Source organism: Salvia hispanica, chromosome 3 (assembly GCF_023119035.1).
Source record: "Salvia hispanica cultivar TCC Black 2014 chromosome 3, UniMelb_Shisp_WGS_1.0, whole genome shotgun sequence".
Taxonomy (NCBI): Eukaryota; Viridiplantae; Streptophyta; class Magnoliopsida; order Lamiales; family Lamiaceae; genus Salvia; species Salvia hispanica.
Window position 1 is genome coordinate 6274271 of NC_062967.1, and position 19162 is coordinate 6293432.

A 19162-nucleotide genomic window follows, 5' to 3' on the forward strand; every position below is an offset into this window, starting at 1 on the left:
ACAAGATTGAGTATAATTGTATAAGGGTTACACATTAACATCTGGGACAATACATAAAATAAGCTTGGATGGAAAACTACATGATGGATGAATCCATGCAAATTAGTTATTGACAGTTTAACTAAGCCAGCTTGATGAAGCTGACACACGAGATTGCCAAATAAAATTTTGAATAGGAAGATCAAGTTGAGCAAAAAGAGTTATACCGGCAGAAGAAAAGGAGCGGATGCCGATTTTGAACTGTAAACACCCCATGCATATAGTTAGCAAAGCTGCATATGTTTAGATATATTAAAAATACCATTTTGCTACCAACCTTGATCTTAGAAGAATCTCCATAAATTCCATTAATTAATGGAAATGATGCTGCTGGCCTGCAAAATTTCAGAAGGAGATTATGGAAAAGTAAAAATTAGCCAGTGGATTTAATGCTATTCGAATTTGACAAATAATACACCATACTATCAAATGCAACATTCAGAAAGTTATTTTCTTCTCTTATACTATAAGGCAATTTATTAGAAACATCAAATTTTTTTAGGAACAATTTAAGAGTCAGACCACAAGGAGATATGCCAGGACAGAAAGGCTAGAATATATTTTCCAATGCTAGGGTAGAAGTGTGCACTTCACTTGTCATGTAAGCTGACCGCTTCGACCAGCAAGACTCAGTTATCAAAATTGATTCATAAAAATGAAAGTACAAAAACTACTGAATCAGAAGTAATGATACAGATTTCAGACTACTGAATAGTGGCATTCGCTGCAGAGTATTGTACAGAAAGAATTCAAGTCATGCGAAAGCCTTCCTATTTACAACTTTCAACAATAAAGACAAGAAAACCTAGCCGCGTATAGCTATTTATGATATAAAAGCACCAAGCCTATTACACATCTGCAGACTGTAGCAAATGGCGAGTAGAAGCATAGCTCTCCTTTGACAATTGGTTTAGCAGTAAAAATCTGCAGTACTACTTGTCTAATTAAAGTTATCTGTTAAAAGATAAAACAGACAGCTAAGAATATTACTTCCACTAAGTCAGCTCATAAGCCATAACAGAGGAAGAATAAAGGAGATTGTTTGGAAAAATACAAAAAAACTGAGAAAAACATTAAATCTTAAAACTCAAAATACTGGTGTGTTTAATACAAACATCAACTGCAAGTTCAAGTTGAGGTAGACAAAACAAGAGAAGGAACTAAGCATAAGATTGTACAGGCATACCTTAACAAAGTCTCTGCAACTTCAGGACTAGTATTTGACCCCCTTGAACTGCGGCACCAATATGTTGACAATAAGATGATAAAGAAGCACATTTGATACATAACTGGAAATTCTGTATGAAGAATATAGGAAATGGTCCAGGAATTATGTCAAACCATCTAGGTTCTATTTCAGAGGCATAGGATGAAACATTGGGGGAAAGCAATGTCATTGCATTCAGGATAAATAACAGATTCCAAACCCATATGAATAAATGAACCTGAGGCACATACAATGTAACCTTGAGCATATGTGCTCGCTAGTATAAAATCAGCAAGCAGCTCCACTAAAGAGCTACTTGTGATTCGGATTAAGACATTGTTACTCTCCAACATAATTGCATTCGTCCTTGCATTCTAAGGCATAACAAAAACAACAATAAATGCAGCACAAGGCAGCAGAACAACTACGGATTCCTACATTCTATTTCACCAATCGACTAATTCCAATGCCGCCGCATTTGACCGCTCCACCAACCACTCAATCTTATCCAAAACAACGTTGTTTCAAGTTCCGATCGGATAAAGAATTCATGATGCCATCGTATCAACCAAAATTAAGTTCATTCGAATTCAGCGGCAAAAGGAATAAACAAGAATGAAGAGTACCGATTGAGAAATGAATGAGTAGATGAGAGAGATAGGAAGCGAGCTCTGATCCTGATGAGAGACGGAGCACACGAGATCACCGGATGCCGTAGCCTAGACAGCGCCATAGATCAAATTCGCAGCAAATTCTCCTTTCTCCTACTTCTCTATATTAAATGATTTCTACATAAGCACACAAAATGTAGATGAATTCGTTTTTTCCCACTTTTACAAACTAATGTGTCCAAAAAGAAAAAAAAAAGCTTTTTTTGTCACTCTAAGTCTGTTTAATAAATATTTTAATAATAAATTAAAAATTATGATAAATTTAAGTTAGTAAAATATTTATAAAATGAATATTAGGTATAATATGAATATTTCAAAATATATAACAAAATATATTTAATTATGTCTTTTTTATTTTTGAATTTAGGATACGCCACATATATTTAGTTATGTCCTTTTATTATTAAATTCTGGATCTGCTACTTAAATGTTTAATTATGTCACTTTATTTTTTAATCCTGGATCCGCTACTGAATGAATTGATATATGTTGGAAATGAAGGCTATTCCGATCCACGATGTGGTAGCGGGATTGGGAGCGATCCAGGGAGTGGTGTTTGAGATCATCATCACATTCGGGCTGGTGTACACCGTGTACGCGACCGCAGTGGACCCGAAGAAGGGGTCACTTGGAACCATCGCCATCGGTTTCGTTGTGGGTGCCAACATCTTGGCTGCGATATGACTTGAATTAAATTAAAATTTGAATAATTGGGTAATACTCAATCCTCGATACATTAAAATTTCAAAATCCTAATACCCGAACCCATTCCTGATATCCTATTTTTCATGTTTATGGTATACATTATCTGGAAATTTTCTGATCAAATTAGGATTATTCGATACTCGATATCCAAACTGACAGTCGTATTTCCATCTATATGACTCATTATATACTGCAAATATTTTTATTAAGAGGGAATATCGTTTTTAATACATAAACTATCCCAAATGAGCAAATTTAGTCCGTAACATTTCATAATATCTTTTGAGGTCCATCAATTATAGGTTAATACCAATTCTACAACTTTTAGCTATTTCCAATATTTTCATGACCAAAGTACCCTTAAGGCTATGAAGGGCAATTCAATCTATTTACCCTCTCATTACGTGCGAAAGTGAAAGATCAGGTACCATTTACGTGCGAAAGATCAGGTACCATTTTTTAGACTACAATTACTAATAATATTAATATTGATTAATAATAATAGTATAAAGAGTGAGGAGAATGAGAGAAGATATTATAATACCACTTTTGGTACTAATTTTATGTATGCCCAAAATACCATCTATGACATAAATGGGAAAATATATTTGTTTAAAGGGCATTTTGGGAAGAAAATTGCATCAGGTACCAAAAATGTGATTTATAGGTACAAAAAACGATATAAAATAAAGATCAGGTACCATTTACGTGCGAAAGTGAAAGACCAAGTACCATTTACGTAGTTCACTCTATTTTTAATTGTCAATTTTGTATTGCTCTTAAAAATAACATATTCTTCTGTGTATAGCTTTAAGATTGAAAAATTAATATTCCATCTAATAAATTGAACTACTTTTATATACAAGTATAAGTATAATATTTACATATATTTATACCTAAGTTATTTCACTATTAATATTAAATATAGTACAATGATTTAAAATATTACAAATAAGTAAAACTAAACGTAAATAATTAATAGTAATAAAATATTAATATCATAAAGATATTTTTATTTTGAAACTAAAATTAGAGGAAATATCTTTTTTGGTACATCAACTATCCCAAATTATAAACCTATATAAACGCGATTTTCGTTTCATTTTCATTTGCACCACTTGTTTTAACGAGTTTTCTCTCTCTCTAACTTTTTGTACAAGAGCATCATCGAGCGATGGATCACAACAACGAGTCCATTGCGGATGCTCTTAGTTTCTTCTTCCTTATTTTTTAAACATTTTATCTTCCTTTCTTTTTTCTTTTTCTCCTTAGTTTATGTTTCTTCTTCCTTCTTTTTTCTTCTCTTGTTTTTCTTCTTTTCTTTTTAGTGTTTTATACATACATCTAATTGCATTAATAATATAAATCAAGAACAAAATGCCAAATTAAATTAATTATTTTAAGTAATTAAATCAATTGAATATTTTTTATTAAATTTTTTATACTCATTTTAAGGTTGAAACACCTAACTAAAAATATTCAACTCTTTATATCATTATGAATACAATTCACAATGTTAAATTTTTATTAAGGCTATATTAATAAGTTACTAATTTATGTAAAATAATAATAATAATAATAATAATAATAATAATAGTTATAATTATTAAAATATTATTATTACATAATATTCTGGTGATTCATAATTTATATAATTATACTACAATTATTTATTAACTACTAACACTTTTTAGTATTATTATAATAATTAAATATAATTATATCTATAATTATAATTAAGTATATTTGAATGATATAAAAAAATAAATTAATTATTAATCTATAATATTAAAATAATAATATTAATATTGATTAAAAATAATAGTATAAAGAGTGAGGAAAATTAAAGAAGATATTATAATATCACTTTTGGTACTAATTTTATTTATGCCCAAAATATCCTTTATGACATGAATGGGAAAATTAATTTGTTTAGAAGGCATTTTGGGAAAATAATTACATTAGGTACCAAAAATATGATTTATAGGTACCAAAAACAATATAAAACAAAGATCAGGTACCATTTACGTGCAAAAGTGAAAGATCATGTACCATTTATTTAGTTCACTCTAATGAAAATGAGAGGGTAAATAGATTGAATTGCCCTCATGGCCTTAAGGGTACTTTGGTTATGAAAATATTGGAAATAGTCAAAAATTAGTTGAATTGATATTAACTTATAGTTGATGGACCTCAAAAGATATTATGAAATGTTACGGATCAAATTTGCTCATTTAGGATAGTTGATGTATAAAAAAAGATGTTCCCTCTTTTATTAAATATCAACGCTCGTTCTACTCTAATTATTTTTATTGAAATTCTATAATATTACACTCTGATTTCATTTTTATAGTCACGAAGAGAGCAGTACTCTATTCGCCAATTAAAAATAGTTTCATTGGTGGACGATATGAGTTTTAATGCAAAATTAGTATAGTATGAAAAAAAGATATGGTAGAAAGAATGAGAAAATGTAGATAAAATAGGAAAGAAAGAGAGAGAAAAAAAGTGAGTAATAAATTGGATATGACTTTTTATATTTAGTACGAGACTAATTTTTATGGACAGACGAAAATGAAAAGATGAGAAAATATAATTCTATAACTATTTTCCCAATTTTCCAGGATTTAACTCATGCATAAACACAAATTTACTTGGCTGATTCTCAACAACAAAGTTGGAAATGCCTCATGGGGAAGGGAGTCAAGTTGAGTTACATAGTTGATTCTCAACAACAAAGATATAGTGATACACTGCTGAAATATTGATACGACCATCACTCAATAAATAAAAGTCTCTCTCCTCTCCCAAAACAAACACTAACACTTCGTGGCTTTATTTGATAAAAAGGAAGCAATCTGAGCAAAACGCCAAATAAAACTATAGCAAATGACGAGTCGAACCAACACACATATTCCACCTGATCAGATGAGTCTGGCACCAGAAAACGTAGTCGCAGCTCAACCAAGACCTCAGTTCTTTACTGTAGTCACATGCCTCAGAAGCATGGAGACGACATCAGGGGAGATTCTGGAAGCTTCTGCCTTCAGGTGATGGATCTTTCCATCTGTTTCTTCTTCAAGGCGTTTCACATTAGCACCTGAGTCTCCACTGCTCTGTGCACATGAAGGAGAAATGTTCAATATAGTAATGTGTGGAGAAGTGAAGAAGATTTATTAATGGGACTATTGAAATAAACTAGTGTCATATGCCTATTGAATTATTACCTCGGCCACCTTCCTTTGATATTCAGCCTCCATTTGAGAACGAAATTCAGCAATTTCCTTCTCGGCCTCCTCTTTTGCCTGTTTAAGTCTGGCTTGTTTTGCTGTGCATGATAGCCAGAGCTAAAAGTGAGAGTCATTCTATGAGCGAAGCACATAAAAGTAGTGTTTATTAAGTGTAGAAACTTAAGGCGTGTTTGAACGAGACCACGTTCATCCACCCCTATAGACTATATCCCTCCAATCCCCACAGCCATGGGAGAAATGCAAAAAGGGGGTATTTAACTGACAGAGAAATACAGTACTACATCAGACTTCAGACGGTCACACTATCATCAGAATTTTACAGTCTCCAAAAAAGGGTTCCTAGCTACCAAAGAAAGCAAGAGCGTAAACAATTAAGCATGAATACCCAGGTAAAAAATCATCACCAGTTCTAGCAGCATTGACAATGTGCTGAGCCTCTTGTTCTGCAGCTAGCAAGAGTTGAATTCCATTCTGGCTACTGGAGGCCATGTCGGGGGTGACTGAAACAAGGCTTCAGAGATAAAACAATGTAAACTAGTTAAACTCACATCAAGGTGATGCCAAAGCATCAGCAGTGCGAGATCACAAAACTTAATGCTAAAGACTTTGCAACAAACATGCACAACTTTTCATGAAATTCCAATTCATTAATTAAATCCCATGAAACTGTTCAAATTAAGAGGACAACTCAGATTTAGAAGGCAATCATTCATGATTAACTGAAATAAGTTAGGAAACAACCAGTTTCAAATAATAATAAAGCATAATAGTACTCAGTACACTAACTACTACTACAACTAACCTGATCATCTGCTCTTCATTAAACTGAAAGCAGAATTGAATACCTAATCATGCATTAATCTGAGAAAACTAAGAATCGCCACAGATCCCAAACTTATTACTATATCCAATTCAAACCTCGCCACATTACATCCTCTCTACTCGAATTAGTGGAAGCCAACGGCTCAACTCTGACGCCATCCCAAAAGCAGAGATTCATTTATGCCAAAATTGAATCACTAAATAAGAAAACTTAAGGATCGCAGTGCTAATGATTGAAACGATCACCACTTCCAAACCCCACCATCAAATCAGCACACCCCCAAACAAGAGTACGTTTTGAGACAAGATTATTAATTGGCAGAAAACGGGGCATATCACAACAAGGTCTGCAAATCCAGAAAGAGAAATTTGCTCTAGCGCAACAGCAGATCTAACCATCCACGAACCATATACATCGAACATTATCGGAAAATTGAGAAAGTTGAAGAAAATTACGGCAGTGAAAAGGAAGAAAGCAGAGAGATTGGAGTGATGTAAGCACCTGGAAAGAGAGAAACTAACAATGGATCAGACTTGAGAGCGTGAATGAGGGAGAGAGGGGTGGATAACGACGATTTGAGAATCCAACGAAACAAATTGACCGTTTAGTTTTTACTAATGCTTGGGTGTCTTTTCACAATTATCTTCAAAATTTTTTGCATATTTCGTTGGTATTAATATTTTTAGGGAAAATCATATGTTTCGTCTATAAATTGATAAGTAATTTGGTTATTACCATAGGGTTATTATGTGATCATATCTTTATTATTTTTAACAAAAAAACGATAAGTTTTAAAGAATAGGAAATGGGGAAGAGAAGAATAGTACCAAGACTTTGTTTCTTACCAAATCCTATACCATTCCGTCTATAGGACTTATCAAAGAATAGGAAGTGGGGAATGGAGGAATAGTACCGAGACTTTGTTTCTTACCAAATCCTACACCATCCCGTCTATAAAATAATAAGTTATTTGGTTATGGGTTATCATATGATAACACTTTTATTAAAATATTTCTAAATAGAAAGATAAAATTGAAATATTGGGAAAATGTTTTTAAAAACATATGAATGTATAAAATGAGAATTTTAAAAGAGCTACGAATAGAGAATGCATGAGAGATCATCATATTGTACATATATGGACTGCGAATTAATAAACTTAATACAAAAACCTTTTTCATAAATTGATTAGAAGTAGATGGTATGAGATAGAAGAATGATACAAATTCATAAGTTTAGAGCAATAGTAATTTTTTTCATAAAATGGTTAGAATTAGAAATATAGGTAGTATAAGAACTAAGAATGATATGCAATCGATCCAATGTACCATGTGTCTAGCATCATCCAACAATTAATGGCCATCAACGTTCAACATTCAGCCATTGTAGATCACACTCGTTGTGCTAGGCTATATTGGTCGACTTCTCATTGTTTGTTTCGTGCTAGTCCATCGGCCATCATCGATTCTGTTGGCCTTCGCCCCCAAGTCCCAAAAATATTGGTCATCCGCCCTTGCCCCCCGCCCATTGCAAGTCGTATTCGACTGTGCTTGGCTATAGTGGTTGACCTTACCACGACCTTATTTGTGTAGTCCCTCAGCCCTCATTGGATACTATCGTCCCTCGCTAAAAAAACATATTCGTGCGAGTCCGGCATTTATCCAAAACTTCCTCCGTCCATCAAAGGATGCTAGCCCGGTGGCCATATCCCCCGGGGTGGGACCACATTGGCACATATTCGGTTGTATGAGGACTCTTTGCTCGGGCCCGTTTACCTTCCAGACGTTTTTTGGGTCATCGTCCCCTGTTTTGCTTCGTTTGGGGCATTAGAGAAGGTCGAGTTTTCGGGATCGGGGGGGGGATCTGGCAAACCCGTAAAAGCCAATCGAGTGTACGCGCAATCGGGGGCGGCGTACGGAGGCCGGCCGACATGTTCGGCAGTCCTCCACTTTGGGGGAGTCTTCGGCGTCGAGTGTTTGGAGTTTTGCGCGGGCGTTGAGCGATTTTCGGGAGGGGTATCTTCGGCGTCCGGAGCCGGACTGCGGCTAATTAATAGCGGGTCGGTGCACGGGTTCCCTGGGATGTTGGGCAACATCGATTGTATGCATTGGGAGTGGAGGAACTGCCCCGCCGCCTGGAAGGGGATACACACTTCCGGCTTCAAAGCCAAGCTTCCCACGATGATCCTTGAAGGATGTGGTTGTTTTTTTTTTCTATCTACTATGTAATTTTTTTTCGAATGATGTATGTTTTTTTTTAATGAAATATTCGTATTTCCCGTTTGTATTTGTGTCGAATTTAATTCCGTGAATTTTTTTAATTGTGAATTAATTTAATTGTGGGAAGGGCTAGTGGGAAGGGCTAGTGATGTGGCAGTGGAATGGGAAGGGCTAGTGCTGACGTGGCATGCTTTTTGTGGGAAGGGCTAGTGGAGGGGCGAGTGGGAGGGGCGCCACCGGAGTTACCCTAATGGCATAAAACTCTGCGCACTTCGAACATAAACAATTTTTGTGGCCGATATCTTCTCATGACTTGTCCCTTGCTAACAAGTTAGATCTCCACGAATATTTCGATATTTGATCAATTTTGACGTGGTCCGATACATTTTCACTTTTGGATTGAATGTCATATTCTATTCACGGGCCATAACTTTTTTTCTTCTAAAAAATTATCTTTCCTATTTTAAAACACTGACAATTTTTTGTACTATTATCTATTTTAACTTCTTAAAATAAGAATACATATAATTTTATGTTATCCTAAAAATTGTTCATCTTCCTTAAAATGAAGAGAGTACTTTACAAAGGGAACACAAAATAAATTGTGGCTGCAACTACACCACTATTGACAATAACAACAATGAGGACACAGAAATCTCCACAAAATCCAACCATTTGTGCCTGCAACTATACAATGTAAAATATTTAATCGTAGTTTTGGAACTATATTTTAAAACGGCGAGCATTTCAATATATTCTTGTTTATCGAAGGAATTGGAATAAAAAACCGCATATTCTTCAATCAAATTGGATTTAGTCAATTACACCGCGAAGCATTGACTTTAAAGCAGCACCACTAGTCTAATTAATAATTAGTCCTGTACTAATAATTGCGTTTAGTTAAAAGTCAAGTCAACTCATTAAAATGGATTAGTGCATATTTGATGGTTGATGTACTCCATTAGATTTGCATTTACTTCCAAAAGGTTACCACTTGTAATCTTTAAGGATCATTTAAATCCAATGATTAAATTAAAATTAATATAGGTTGAACATTCGGAAATAATATTTTATTCAATAATAGACACTTTATGATACCACCGAAACTCATCTTACTTTTTTAAAAATTGACCTTATTTAATCAACGTATATGTTACTCACAAAAAAAAGAAAAACATTTTCCACTTAATAACTATCATTACCCTACCTCCGGAATTAAATGTCTCATTATTTTTTGTTTGCCAATAAATTTTCATTCTAAATTTACTATTTTTAATACATATACATTATATTCCACTAACTCATTACACTCCTAATTTATTATACTACTATACAAATTATAAAACAATGGTCCAAAACCAATATAGATTATTACTTGTAAATGAAATAAGTCCACATGGGATTCTTTATTACATCTATTTCATAAATGACACATATGCATCCATATGAGATTAAACAATTTATCTCAGTAGGGAAATAATCACCTTAGAAAATTCACACAATCATTGTGGAAGATTCATATTTAATTGTTAATGTTTGTATTTATCCGATCAACTATAAAGATTGTGGGAAAATACTAGATTTTAGACTTAGTTCATGAGTATCAACTGTAGTAAAACCAATAGTAGTATAAAAAAAAGATGTATATTGTATTAAAAACTTTTTCTATTTTTTTATGAAGTTAAATAATTTCTGAATCTCATAATTTAGAACCTATATTACCAGACAGTACACAAGTACACATTATTTAATTTGACTTTACGAATTCATCATTTTTTATTTCTAATTTAGTAACTCCCCAATTGCATGCCGAAATCCGATATGGAGTATATATATGCACACATACTAGAGGTAATAGGATTATCTAGGAGAGTGGAAAGAAAGTTGCGATTTCCAAATTATACTCACTTCAATTAACAAAATCTCGAATTGATCAAAAACCCCAACGACCAAACCCCAATTAGCGTCCTCGAAGAAAATGGAGGGAGTGGATGCTCCTGGGCAGGGGACAGTGACGTGCGCCGCCTGGATTCGGCGGCCGGAGAACGCGCATTTGGTGGTAGTCGGGAAATCGAAACCCTCATCTCTCCAGATCTTCTCATGGGATCCTATCACTACTTCTCTCTCTGCCTCTCCCAAGGTTTAATTTTATTTACTATTTTCCAGAATCTATTTCATTAATTTTAGGAATAGGATGCAAATGATGATCATGAGCACTGATTGTCGTTTATTCTTATTTATTTCACTGTTTTTGGAATTTTGTGCAGGCTAAGTATGAACTTGGAGAAGGTGATGATCCAGTAATTATTGCGGTGCATCCCACTGGAGATGAATTAGTTTGTTCTACTAGCGCTGGTGATTGCAAGTAAGCAATTGTATTTTGTTGAAAAATGGAAAAATACATTTTTCTTTAAATTGTTTTAGTCATTTTAATTTCATTAATTCATTTGTGGAATAGATGTTAAATAGAATTGGAGTTGTTATGTGACTGAGAATTTAGGTTAATCATTCAGGACTATGAACTTGAATATATATATAGTTGATAGAATTTTCAGTAGTAGTATTTGGTTTTAATCCCTTCGCCTGGAAACTGAAGAGTTGATACAGGTCCCTGTTTCAATGCACGTAACTTCCTACCACAACTTCGCTTCTCCTTTTCTACATATTGACTGACTACTTCACACCATCTGCAGATTGTTGGAGTTGGATAGCCGGGAAGACAAAATAAAACTTACTTCAAAAGAACAACTTCTACTGCAGGGGATTGGCCTACAAAAATGTTTGGCTTTTAGTGTTGATGGAACTAGATTTGCTACTGGTGGAGTTGTAAGCTTCTTTCTACCATGATACTACTGCATACGAGTTTATGCCCTTATGATTATTGAAATATATTTATCTTGTATTTCCACTTTACTTTCAAATTGAAGGATGGATGCCTTAGGTTATTCGAGTGGCCAAAGATGGTTGCCATTTTGGAAGAACCAAGAGCTCATAAATCATTTCAAGACATGGATTTTAGGTATATGAGTGTTAAGTTGATTTTTAATTTACTTTTAGATAGTTTTGCATTTAATTTACTTTTAGATAGTTTTGCATATTGTTTAGTTTATTCTATACTCTTTGTGCCTTTTGTTTTCTTTCCATTCTTATAGCGAACGTATTCGGACTCTCATGTATTATACATGGCGCTTTGCCTGTTTTGACTCTGCAATTTTGGTTATCAGGTCCATCTTTGCGATGGGCAGGTTGTGTATTTTAGGTTACTTTTTTAGCAGACAACTATCTCGAAATGCATAGGCTTATTATGACAATAACTGAGGATCATAAAAAGTGGAGTACTACAAAAATTCTCTTACTAGGAAATTGGAATGAGCTCTTGACATTACATTTATGTTACTAATTATTCTGCATTTTTGCATTTTACTATCCAATTTTAATTTTTCATTTGGTTCTCTTCTTATTCTTCTATGGTTTTATGGATTATTTTCAAGTTATTTAAAGTGTTTGATGGATAAATTAATACTGAATCTTGGTATCACTTTTTTGCAGTTTAGACTCAGAGTTTTTAGCTACAACCTCAGCTGATGGTTCAGCGATAATATGGAACACAAGTGATGGCACTCCAATTACAACTTTGACCCGGAACTCTGTATGGTTTGTTTCTCCATAAGTTCTATGCATCAAATACTATGCAATGGAGGTTCTAATTTGGCTCGTGTTGCAGGACGAGAAGATTGAACTCTGCCGGTTTTCTAAAGATGGGACAAAACCATTTTTATTTTGCTCTGTTCAACGAGGTATGGTGGTATCTTCCATCCATAGAGAAGGCAGTCAATTAGTATGATTTTATTAAGCTGAAGACCCGTAAAGTTTTTCTTGACATGCGATGTCCTTTGTGCAGGAAATAAACCACTTACTGCTGTTTATGATATAAGCACGTGGAAAAAAATTGGGCACAAGAGGTTACTTAGAAAACCAGCTGCGATAATGTCTATTAGTTTGGATGGAAAATATCTTGCTCTGTAAGTGTTTAGCCTCTTTCTAAATTTCCTTTTCTATTCTTTCTTGGTGCTATTTTGTTATGTACATTGAACGCAACTACTGTATTAATGTGCTCTCTGGAAGGATGCACAGAAGTATTCCAAATGCGAAAGTTGTTTATGTTAGACACAAATATACTTCATTAGTTCTAGGGGCAGCTTAGTGCACAAATGTCAAAGCCATAATGTGGTGAACAATCAATACCCTTTTGAGATTTCTTTAACTTTACTGGAACTTGCTCTCAATTGGGAACTGTTTCATAGTGGATATCTCATGGTTCATATAGGTTTAGTGAGACTTGAACTGCACTGTTTTGAGTTTTTCACGGTTGCATCTGTAATGACTGGAGACCTTTTTTCTCATTCATTTTAAAATTGGTATGAATTATTCTACCTTTAAGAAAATTCGGTCACTCTTTTTGACTTAGTGGGAGCAAGGATGGAGATATATGTGTTGTCGAAGTGAAAAATATGGGGATCCACCACTGGAGTAAGAGGCAACACCTGGGTTCCGAAATTACATCATTGGAGTTTTGTCCTAGTGAAAGGTAAGCTTTAGGAAAAGAGAATATAACATGCATTGTATATACCTGTGGCTTTTGCAATAAGGATTCCCATCCATCTCTTGTCTACTTGTGGCTTTTGCAATAAGACATAAATCATGATGGCCAATATCTTCTCCAAACCTGCCAAACATAGTTTATTCACCGGAAGCTCACTCGTTCCACTCAGTAACTCAACTGCTTTGGCGTTGCAGGGTAGTACTTACCACTTCTAACGAGTGGGGAGTGATGGCGACGAAGCTCACTGTTCCTGCTGATTGGAAAGGTCTCTCTATTTGGTTCTCCTCCATCTTCCTTCTTCTCTTAACTGAAATGATCATGGATCATCGACTGTCTTAACGTTGTTTTGCTTCTACTTGCAGATTGGCAAATCTACATGCTACTGTTGGGGCTGTTTCTGGCGTCACTTGTTGCATTTTACGTAATCTTTGAGAATTCAGATTCCTTCTGGAACTTTCCAATTGCACAGGATCAAGCTGCTCGACCAGTCATTGAAACTGTTGTGGATCAGCAATATGCGGAAAATTTGGACCTAGATTATGTTGAATTCTAGCTACATAATTTGTCACTTCTGGAGTGTTCAGTTAAGTAGTATACTTTATTTAGATTAAAGTAAAGACTACTGTTTTCTTTGCTATTCTTTGTTCCACATCTGATATATCCAGCTATGAAATTTGAGATGATTTTCTGAAAGATTGACATTTGGAATCTTAATTTGGTTAATAGCTATAAGGAATTTTTGAAATGCTCTGTTCATGAGATTTATTGTTAATTGCATTACTATAACAAGCCTATTTGATTAAACTACATAAAATGTTGCAACACTAATCCTTATACCAAAAGACAATTTTTTTTTGTTACACCCAAAAGAGAAATTTAACACTACACAGGACAAATTAAAATTTACAAAATCTCACTAATATTAGCTGAGTTTTCAATAGATTAGTTTATAGCTTTAGTTATTAGTTTTTTATATAGCCTAATACTCCGTTTAATTTTATGAGGATTCACCTAAAAGAAAAAAAACAAAGTACTGGTATATTCCATATAGTAGGAAATCCAAATAATGGTAGATTCAAATAGATTCAGATAAACCCCATCTCGAATTTTGTCACGTAATATAAATGTTTATGGTATAATATATTTTTACAAGACTTGTCGTAATAAATAAGAACTAATAGTATATGGTTAAAAAACTATAATTTCGGACAATTATTCGAGTCGTATTATTTTCCCCTACCTTTAAGTTTGCAAATTAAGAAAAGAAAAATGGACTCTATGGATCCACAGAAGAAGAAGAAAACCATATGTACATTAAATCATTGCGAATTAAGTACTAGTAGTACTATTCAAGAACATACTGTTATTTAATTAATTACTACATTATGTTTTTCAAGTACACTATGTTATTATTAAAATGAGAAACAGTTGGTAGGGTTTATTATTTCACACCCCGATTTTCCAAAACCCACAAATCTACTCTTTCCCGGTAAACTTTCTCAACTTGCTAATTTCGATCGTTTTCTTCAATCCTGGCTCGCATTTTTCTTCATCTCCTGTTCAAATCTGGGCACATGCTTAGCTCGCCTCTTCGTTCTTCATCTTCTTGTACTGTTTGTTCGACTGATTTTTTATGCTTTTTTTTTTCCTCTTTGGATTAATGTTTTATAGCTTTCCCATTTTTGGTGGAATTTCTCTGCGAATATGCTGAAATTAGTCCAAATGTGGGGAGGAGAAGAACAAATGCAAACACTGAGATTCTAGTTATGTTGATTTTGTTACTATTTTTCAGGATTTAATTGAGCTTCATTTTTGCATATCTCGCTTTAGATGCTTTTTTAAGGTATATTTGTTCTTGTTTATTTCGTGCTATCTTATTCACTCGATTTGTTTTATCTGTTGGCTTCTTTTTCTTTTTTCATTTTTTTCTATTTTGCGCTGGTTGTTTAGATTCTTGACATTGTGCATATGACTCATTGGGCGTGGTTTGAGCTTAGTAAATGTAGTTGATTGCAGTTGCAGTCCTTGAAAACTCAGTGACTGATTGTTTCCCTTTTTCCGCCCTTATAATTGAAGATTTGAAGCACGAGTAGTTGTAGGATGTAGACTTCCTCTTTAGACTTATTGCATTGTATAAGTAGGAAGGTGCCATCTGTGGAGAAATGAAGTTTCTGTAATTGATGAGAGAATATGTGCTTCGTATTCATCGTGTCTCTATTGTAAAGATTATTATTAATCAGACCCTCGCATCACGTTCTTCAGATTTTACTCTCTGGCTTTGCTGTGTGTGTCTAAGCCATGCAAGCCGTCAAGGTTGGCTGGGCTGGGCAAGTATTTGCTCTTGCCTCCAGCAATGACTCCAGTGGGAAGAAGACCCGGGTTAGACGGTCAAAAGAGGAGAGGAAGCTGATAGCTGAGTCTTTTATAAAGAAGTAAGTATCAGCATACTGTCTTCCTCTCTTATGCCCCTTCCATCTTTTTTATGTGTTGTTTTAGACATTTTCAGGGCAATTAGAAACTCTTCAAAATGACTTATCAGGCCCTTAATATTTGATGTGGACAATTTAAGCTGTGAAATAAATGATGAGAGAAAAGCAAGCATAATTTAGGAGCACGGGCTAACACACAGCCCACATTTGGCAACAAGATTCAAACTCGAAGAGAGAATATGTGCTACTTGTTTAATACTATCTCATGTTGAATGTTAATATGTTTTGTAGTTTTTGGATCATATATATGTTCAATAGTGTCATCTCTGTAAGTTTAATAAACAGTCATTTACCCATCCTACTGCCTTTTTTCGTTCTATTACTTGCAGAAATGTGTAGGAAAAAATTAGTATTAGAAAAGATTTTAGCACCACAGAAGCAGTGTTTGACCAGTTGATAGGGCTCGATAAATCAAAATGTTTAACTCTGGTTTTGTCTGGAGAGACTTGAGAATCGACCACATAACATCTTTTTAAAGTTAAAATTTTCAAAGATGGTGGATTGATTCCCATTTCTCTCATTTTTCCTCATCATACTCAAGTATATTAAACTTGGATTGCTTTTCAGATATCAGAATTCAAATGATGGGAATTTCCCATCCCTCAACCTGACACACAAAGAAGTTGGTGGTTCTTTTTATACAGTCAGGGAGATTGTTCGAGAGATTATTCAAGAAAATCGAGTCTTAGCCCCTCCTAAAGTGTCTCAAGAAGAACATGGCCTTTCCGGATTATTGGAACAGCATCCATTAGGATCTATCTCAATGGAACCAACTGTCAACTTGTCAGTATCAGATAGAGGTGATGTGGTAACGCACATTGCACCCAACGAGATTCCGTTTTCGAGTGCAGAAAATGTTACATCTTTCAGTGAATCTTATGAGTTGGCTGAGCAAAATGGAGGTTCTGATCGAACAAGTGAAAGCTATCATGTACCTAGTCATTATCGAGAAAAAAACATGGAAGAGGTTTCAAACTCACCTCAAACGAAAAGTCACAACCTTGAGGAAAATATTGTGAAGGGATTCGTGGTGGCTGATCATAACAAAAATACTGATGAGGGTCAAGGGAGTCAAATGCTTAGTGATGAGCAGTATCACGTTAAGAACGAGCACACAGTTTTCAAGGATAAAGAATTTGGGGGAAGAATTTATAATGAGCCCACAGCAATCAAGACTCTGAATCAAGAGAAACTCGAAGCTCAAACTGTAGAATCGTCTCTATCTGTTAACTCTCATACTAACTCCGATATAGTGGTGGAAACATTTCCGTTGAGGCCTGTACCTACAACAATTGACAAAATGGCTGGAGAATCTGGTAAACAACAAGAGGCAGCTGAAACGCTTGAAGATAAGGGAATGTGGCAAGAAAAGAAGACATTTACCCAGAGCTCTTCTAGTTTTGTCAGTAAGAAAGCTGACGAAAATAGGCATCCAGATTCAACAGTGGAAGTGAATGGTGAAAACAGGGATGCAAAAGTGGTGCTTAATCTTCAAGGCCCGTCAATGGAAAATGCCAAACCCAATGAGCTTGATACAGGTAGCATTGGAGAGCTTGCGTCCAAGGTTTCGTTGCCTGATGGTGCTCAGGTATGTTTATATTTTTCAAAAAGCTCATGTACATATACATAACCACATGATGAATTTTCTAAGGATGTGTTATTGGTTCTCTATTCTTGCCATGAATTTATAAAATAAACCGCAAGTTAGCTCAAGCTTGAAACTATGCCTCTGATGCATCGTCACTTAAACTACGTTGTCTCCTGCAGGCCAGCAGTTCTAGCAAAACGTTGATCTCTGAGGACTCCACTGCAGTTGTAGGAAAATCCAGAGATCGAAATGATAACAACGTGGCAAAGGGAAACAATCCCACACTGGACAGAATCAATCTGTAAGTCTTTCCTATTTTCCCAAACTGTTCAAGTCTCTAAATGCCTTCACCCCTTCCCATCATCTCCCTGTTTTATTCTTGTTGGCAGAGAAACTTGGGATAGAGCAGCAAGGAATTCTCCTCAACCTGAAAGTAATCCGCTCCTGGCATTAGTGAAGTCGATCATCTCTTCGTTTGTGAAGTTTTGGACCGAGTAATTCTCATTTTCTCCGTTCTCTCCTTTGAGCAGTTCTTGATATTGGTCAGCCTTGTAGATTGTTTGTGGTGGCGTGATGCTCTCCATAGAGTTGTTGTTTGTTGCTAGTGATCTGTTTGAATTCAAGAATATGGGTCTGTTTTTTCACTGGGATTATTTTCTGCCATGTTCGAATAGAAGATGTTTGACCAGTAATGCTTTTTGTAAAATTACTAGTCATATGATCTTGGTATAATATTGGAGATGTATATAGTGAATGCTAAGTAGTACTAGTATTTTTGTCAAATTGTTAAATTGAAAAGTAATTAAATTTATCGGGTAATTAGTGGGAGAATTAATACAATTAACAAGAACTTGAAGGGACATGTCGCTGTATACACAATGATTGCACATGATTCCATGCACCATAAATTTCTTCTTCTCTTAGCTATTTATTGTGATAAATATAAGCCCCACATTCTTTCCTCAGAAAATAATTCTACTAACATATCAAAGCTACTAAATTCATTATAAAATTCAGAGCATTTAAAAATAATAGGCAAAAGAAAGAAAGATGGAAACCCACTTTTTGAAGTTTTGGGCGGGAAGCGAAGACACAATATGGAGTAGTGCATTAGAAAGATTTAAAATAAATTATTGTACTAATTATTATTATGAGAATGAAAAATTATTTTAATGGAAGTATGCATGTCCCCAGCTCATAAACATTTATCAAATTGAATAAAATGAGTTGGCAGCGTGGAATTTGCATAGCTTTTCATTTAATCGTTTAACTAGTTTTGAGATTGAACAAGGATTATGATTCATCAAATGATATACTCCTAGTTTGAATTATGATTTTTGAATGAATGGATGAAACAATGTTCTTATAGGTATTAAATTTTTAACTGTTAGTAGTTTTATATTGTCGATAGTGATAACTATTGTTAGGATGCACAATCACATTAGTTTTAGTTTTTAGTCAAATTATCATCATTTAGGCTGAATATTTTTTGGCCTTCTTTTCCATACAAGTCTTGCTTAATTCAGTCCATGAACATTGACTATTGGCTAAAAAAATGGAAATTCTC

At 34.5% G+C, this 19162-nt stretch overlaps 4 protein-coding genes across 10 annotated transcripts in view; 2 read left to right on the forward strand and 2 right to left on the reverse strand.

The window, feature by feature from the left end:
• The window catches only part of LOC125209137 (dihydrolipoyllysine-residue acetyltransferase component 1 of pyruvate dehydrogenase complex, mitochondrial-like), a 6693-nt gene extending 4636 nt beyond the window's left edge, over positions 1-2057 (reverse strand). Inside the window, exons 1-4 of the mRNA XM_048108744.1 lie at positions 1873-2057; positions 1226-1273; positions 317-374; positions 128-240 (exon numbers count right to left, since the gene is read on the reverse strand). Coding sequence (XP_047964701.1) covers positions 128-240; positions 317-374; positions 1226-1273; positions 1873-1979 — 326 coding nt within the window. The 5' untranslated portion in view covers positions 1980-2057. The remainder of the gene's footprint in view (positions 1-127; positions 241-316; positions 375-1225; positions 1274-1872) is intronic.
• A 3197-nt stretch (positions 2058-5254) lies between these two features.
• On the reverse strand, positions 5255-7346 carry LOC125216890 (V-type proton ATPase subunit G 1-like). 5 transcript variants are annotated; one of them, XM_048118675.1, is made up of 4 exons: positions 7198-7346; positions 6278-6384; positions 5850-5950; positions 5255-5738 (listed from the first exon to the last, which is right to left on the reverse strand). In XM_048118675.1, exons 2-4 carry the CDS (start codon positions 6360-6362, stop codon positions 5595-5597), a joined length of 330 nt encoding a protein of 109 aa, XP_047974632.1. In that variant the 5' UTR covers positions 6363-6384; positions 7198-7346; the 3' UTR covers positions 5255-5594. The 5 variants fall into 5 exon arrangements, with proteins under 5 accessions (XP_047974632.1, XP_047974633.1, XP_047974634.1 ...); XM_048118676.1 differs by having other exon boundaries at positions 7152-7295; XM_048118677.1 differs by having other exon boundaries at positions 6278-6373; positions 7198-7282.
• A 3426-nt stretch (positions 7347-10772) lies between these two features.
• On the forward strand, positions 10773-14211 carry LOC125211478 (SEC12-like protein 1). Its single transcript, XM_048111295.1, has 10 exons — positions 10773-11055; positions 11183-11280; positions 11609-11741; positions 11843-11934; positions 12465-12564; positions 12640-12712; positions 12817-12937; positions 13384-13503; positions 13713-13783; positions 13881-14211. The coding sequence occupies exons 1-10, from the start codon at positions 10894-10896 to the stop codon at positions 14069-14071; spliced, it is 1161 nt and encodes a 386-aa protein (XP_047967252.1). The 5' UTR covers positions 10773-10893; the 3' UTR covers positions 14072-14211.
• Positions 14212-14939: 728 nt separating this feature from the next.
• LOC125210932 lies at positions 14940-18355 on the forward strand. Of its 3 annotated transcripts, XM_048110573.1 has the most exons (6): positions 14992-15007; positions 15311-15361; positions 15781-15950; positions 16575-17595; positions 17775-17896; positions 17985-18355. In XM_048110573.1, exons 3-6 carry the CDS (start codon positions 15817-15819, stop codon positions 18091-18093), a joined length of 1386 nt encoding a protein of 461 aa, XP_047966530.1. In that variant the 5' UTR covers positions 14992-15007; positions 15311-15361; positions 15781-15816; the 3' UTR covers positions 18094-18355. The 3 variants fall into 3 exon arrangements, with proteins under 3 accessions (XP_047966529.1, XP_047966530.1, XP_047966528.1); XM_048110572.1 differs by lacking the exon at positions 15311-15361 and having other exon boundaries at positions 14940-15007; XM_048110571.1 differs by lacking the exon at positions 14992-15007 and having other exon boundaries at positions 15246-15361.
• Positions 18356-19162: the final 807 nt, after the last annotated feature.

What these genes read in the sequence shown, in the direction of transcription:
- LOC125216890 (XM_048118675.1), bottom strand. Translation starts at nt 6,362, where the DNA reads ATGGCCTCCAGTAGCCAGAATGGAATTCAACTCTTGCTAGCTGCAGAA. An exon ending in TGTCAATGCTGCTAGAACTG is followed by an intron (nt 5,951 to 6,277) that starts GTGATGATTTTT and finishes TATCATGCACAG; the next exon opens with CAAAACAAGCCAGACTTAAA. An exon ending in ATCAAAGGAAGGTGGCCGAG is followed by an intron (nt 5,739 to 5,849) that starts GTAATAATTCAA and finishes TCATGTGCACAG; the next exon opens with AGCAGTGGAGACTCAGGTGC.
- LOC125211478 (XM_048111295.1), top strand. Translation starts at nt 10,894, where the DNA reads ATGGAGGGAGTGGATGCTCCTGGGCAGGGGACAGTGACGTGCGCCGCC. An exon ending in GATTTGCTACTGGTGGAGTT is followed by an intron (nt 11,742 to 11,842) that starts GTAAGCTTCTTT and finishes TTCAAATTGAAG; the next exon opens with GATGGATGCCTTAGGTTATT. An exon ending in CAACTTTGACCCGGAACTCT is followed by an intron (nt 12,565 to 12,639) that starts GTATGGTTTGTT and finishes CTCGTGTTGCAG; the next exon opens with GACGAGAAGATTGAACTCTG.
- LOC125210932 (XM_048110572.1), top strand. Translation starts at nt 15,817, where the DNA reads ATGCAAGCCGTCAAGGTTGGCTGGGCTGGGCAAGTATTTGCTCTTGCC. An exon ending in GCTGAGTCTTTTATAAAGAA is followed by an intron (nt 15,951 to 16,574) that starts GTAAGTATCAGC and finishes ATTGCTTTTCAG; the next exon opens with ATATCAGAATTCAAATGATG. An exon ending in ACACTGGACAGAATCAATCT is followed by an intron (nt 17,897 to 17,984) that starts GTAAGTCTTTCC and finishes TCTTGTTGGCAG; the next exon opens with AGAAACTTGGGATAGAGCAG.